General features: G+C 44.3%; 1 protein-coding gene across 1 annotated transcript; it reads left to right on the forward strand.

Annotated features, from left to right (window-relative positions):
• Window positions 1–781: 781 nt before the first annotated feature.
• LOC109300815 (protein CXorf40A-like) lies at window positions 782–3,060 on the forward strand. Its single transcript, XM_019521651.1, has 2 exons — window positions 782–1,107; window positions 2,377–3,060. Exons 1-2 carry the CDS (start codon window positions 855–857, stop codon window positions 2,625–2,627), a joined length of 504 nt encoding a protein of 167 aa, XP_019377196.1. The 5' UTR covers window positions 782–854; the 3' UTR covers window positions 2,628–3,060.
• Window positions 3,061–4,219: the final 1,159 nt, after the last annotated feature.

Genomic DNA, 4,219 nt, shown 5'->3' on the forward strand with positions numbered 1-4,219 from the left:
TGTCTGGCTAAATCATATCTAGTCTGTATAGTCTATAGTGTATATAGTATGTATACACACGCAGTGGGAGCCTTGCTTATACTCTTGCACGCATGCTCGCTCTGTCTCTCTGCATATGTACGTATATATGTATTACAAGCTTTCATGAGCTCGACTCAACTTCATCAGACACTGAAGCATCTGTGCCAGCCAAAGGTTGTTGACTAGACTTGCCTTAGCGTAACATCAGATTTAGAGATGAATTTAGGCTTAAAACATTCACCTAGGTTTTAGGCGTTTAGGGTTCAGTGCTTAGCTCAGCTGCAGACTTTCATTTGTGTAATTCCTCTCTTCCTGAAGAAGAATGCTTTGCACTCAGAATGACCTGAAGAAGAAAGCTTTGTCTTCAAAAGTTTCTCTGGCTTTATCCCAGCTATACAGTTGGTCCAAAAAAAAATCACCCCCCAGAGATCTAGCTTCTCACATTCATCAGTTCCACAGTAAATTTTGAGATTGTCCATCTCTTGGGTTAAGGATGTCCCCTCATTCAATATAGGAGCTTTTACAACAAGGCCCTGATTTTCTTTAGAGCTTCTGGGTCATAACCTGGGTCACAGGGTTTCAAGCCAAATTGAGTATTGCTTAAAAATTTACTGCTTCCATCCAGAAAATCAGGAATTTCAGAGATACAGGTGTTTGAATAATTGGACCGTTTTGTAACATTTTCAAGGCACTTGTGCAGGCAGTTTGCTGTGTCCACTGACAAGTAGATTTGGCAAGCCCCAACATCAGGATGTTGTGTTAATTATTTTTCTTTTCCTAACTAATCAGGTTGTGACAGCTATGCAAGGTGAAAGGTGCAGCACTGAAGAAAGATGAGATTTGGCTGTCTTTCTTTCCGGCAACCCTATGCTGGGTTGGTTTTGAATAAAGTCAAAACAATAGAGACTCGTTGGCGTCCATTGCTGGCAGACTACAAGAACCGCACCGTTGCTATTCACATAGCTTTTAAAGACTGGGAGGATGAAACATGGAAAGAGGTCCTTTTGAATAGACTTGATATGACACCTACACAAGTTGCAGAGTTGTTAGATAAAGGGGAGAAATTTGGCAGAGGAGTTATTGCAGGTGAGCAGTCTTGAGTTCATTTTTTTCTATGGAGCCTCAAGCAGGTTTTCAATTTGTAAACACTTTCTCAAGCATACATTTTTAACGTGTCTCTAGACAGTTATTTCACAGCTTTATCGTTTTTGGTGAAGCACTGCAGAGCTTACAAAAGCATTTAACATAGAAAACTAAGTAAAGATAGAAGTTTAGAATCTTGTGTTTCTTTCTACTCGTATATACTCAAGTCAGAACAGTTTTTCCAACTGCTAGAAAACTGAGCTGCCTGTGCAACCTGCTAGTATTATCAATATTCAGATCCATTTGTCAGCTTTCTGCATTACTACCAGTCAAATCAGTTAAACAACTAAAAGTTACATGCCAAATACGATGTTGCTAGAAACAGAATAATATTCAGCTTACTCTTCCAAACTGGAACTGATTTTAAAGCTAACTCAAGTAGAAAGGTTGGTCCTCATTCTATTAAGATTTTATATATGTCCCTTTTATTTTAAGACTGTTGTTTGTGTGAGTGGTTCTTTGCACATCTGTAATGTTTTGCAGAGTTGAGCATTGTTCCTCTGTTCTGTAATGTGTTGCACATGGCAGACCCCCCACTAAAATCACTGGGATAAGAAGCTGATTCAGAGATTTATCCACATATGTATTGCAGGTGCCACAAATGTAACACAGAAAGGGGAGTGCTAATTTTTTTCCATGTAGATACATTCCAAATGCATAGAGTTTTAATTTAACTTCTATTCTGCAATACCTTCTTGTCTAAATCAATTCGTTTGTCACATCCGTTATCTTTAGAATATTTGAAGTTATTTCCTGAAAAACAAGTGATTGTTATCACATATAGCAAAAAGGGCCTACATTTTTTAGGCACTTGGTGATACGTGGATTTGTAAACCCCAGCATAAGTCAGATGCTAAACTGTGAAAAGAGATGAAGATGAAACCTTATTTGGCTTTTTTAAATATACTTTTTAGCCTCTGAAAAAAATGAAAATGTCTTCTATCTAGTAACCATTTTACTTTTTGTTGATGTTTTAATAATACAGGATATTTTTTACATGTGCTCTGGGGTGAGGGGGGAGGGGCATTTTAATTAAAGTGGTTCTCAGGAGTCGCTCTAATTAAAATGCCTGGAACATCTTGTGTATTCAGTGTCCTGTGTTTCAACATGGCAGCAGAGTGCTTTAACTAAAGCTCATTTGGTTGAGCATTTATGTTGGAAAACTTTGGTTTTGGAAGGAAAACCAACCATATCTTTGCTTTTATAATGCAGGGCTAGTTGACATTGGAGAGACAATGAAGTATCCTGAAAACTCATCTCCTGAAGAGACTTTGGAGATGGAAAAGAAAGCTGTACTGATTAACCTGCAACAGAAATACTTGACTGTGATTTCAAATCCAAGGTGGCTGTTGGAACCAATTCCTGCTCGAGGAGGCAAAGACGTGTGGCAAGTGGACATCCCCGAGGAGCTACTCCCTTTGGGACACGAGGAGTTGTCCCAGGCTACGTGTGTTGATACCTGAGCATAAAACTGCAGTCAGACCTCACCAGTTCTGCTTTTCATGGGTATACAGGACTGATTTAGGGTACTTCTTTACCACGGCCATTGAACACGTTTGTTTACATTTACCTGTTAGTCCTAGAAAGATTTATGCATGCAAGTAGTTCCATTGACTCGCATCCATTTTTTATTACCGTGGAACGACTCATGTAAATAAAGCACACGTGTATGTCTTTGCATCTAAGTAAGGCCAATTCAAAATTCAGGATGCTATTATTGTAGGATGTGAGTCTCATTTTGAAATTACAAGTTTCTGCTCAACTACTTGTAAGCATACGCACCAAGAAACCACAAATACACTCACATAGCACAACCTCTGGCTATAGTTAGCTTAAATCTAGTTTGAATTACATATCCCAGTTTACTCAGATTCCCATTACAGTTTGTTATATTGTGTTCTTTCAGTTCTTATCCTAAATGGTTGTGTGGTGCTTCGTGGTGCTAAAACTTTATGACAGTTGCATTTCATTAGTGGGTCAATACAATATAAAAGACCTTGCATTCATGGGAAGCAGGAGGGCTGTAGAAATGGAATACTTGGGTAATAATCAAATGCACCTTTGCAGTATAATAGTTTTATTTTCTGTTTATAGCAGGAGTGGGCAAAGTACAGCCTGTGGACTGCTCAGGCCTACTGAGGGGTTTTGTCCAGCCTGCAGCACATCCCGCAGTCCCACCTGGCACAGTTGTAGGGGGTAGCTTGGGCTGTGGCATAACCTGCTGGGCAGGGCATTCTCCTGGGTTGCTGGGATGGGGCTGTAATTTGGTGCGGAGTGAGACAGGCAGGAGGGGCTGGGGAGACCCTGGGATCTTAGGACGGTGGCAGCGCGGGGCCAGGGCCTGGGGCAAAGCCCCAATCTGCCCACATGTCCCTGTGATGGGCAAGCAGTGGGGTGCAGGGAGCAGATCACAGCTCTGCCCCACTCCTGCTCTATCACTGCCCCAAGACCCCAGTCCTGGACACAGCTCCCTACCTGGCCCTGGACCAGTCCTGCCCGCCTGGCTGTGCATCCTGGCCAGTCTCCATGGAGAGCCTGGGATTGCAGGGCGGCGATAGCACGGAACTGGGACAGAGCCCCAGTTCTGTGGCTGGGCCGTGCAGGTGGTGGATCGCAGCTCTGCCTCGGGGCTGGACCCGGCCCTGCATTGTCACTGTCCCTCCATCCCAGGGTCTCTGTGGAGACCAGTGGGGGGCTGTGCAGCCAGGCTACCAGGATGGGTCCATCCCTCGGTGGGGAGCTGTGTCCAGGACTGCATGTGGGATCTTGGGGCAGTAACAGCATGGGGACGGGGCTGGGGCAGAGCCCCAATCTGCTCCTTGCATGCCCCTGCCCACAGAACCAGCACCCATCGCAGGGGTGTGCAGGCAGTGGATTGCAGCTCTGCCCTGGCCCCGCACTGGTACGGCCCCATGACCCAGCTCTGCAATCCTGGGCTCATCTGCCTGTCTCACTCCCAAACATTGGTCCCCGCCTGCCCATGGCCCCATCCCACATAAAGAGTTTTGGTAAGTTGTTGTGCGGGGGGGGGGGGGCATCCTGTGTGACCCACAGG

The sequence above is a fragment of the Gavialis gangeticus genome, unplaced genomic scaffold (genome assembly GCF_001723915.1).
Source record: "Gavialis gangeticus isolate Ggan-Ray unplaced genomic scaffold, GavGan_comp1, whole genome shotgun sequence".
Lineage (NCBI taxonomy): Eukaryota > Metazoa > Chordata > Crocodylia > Gavialidae > Gavialis > Gavialis gangeticus.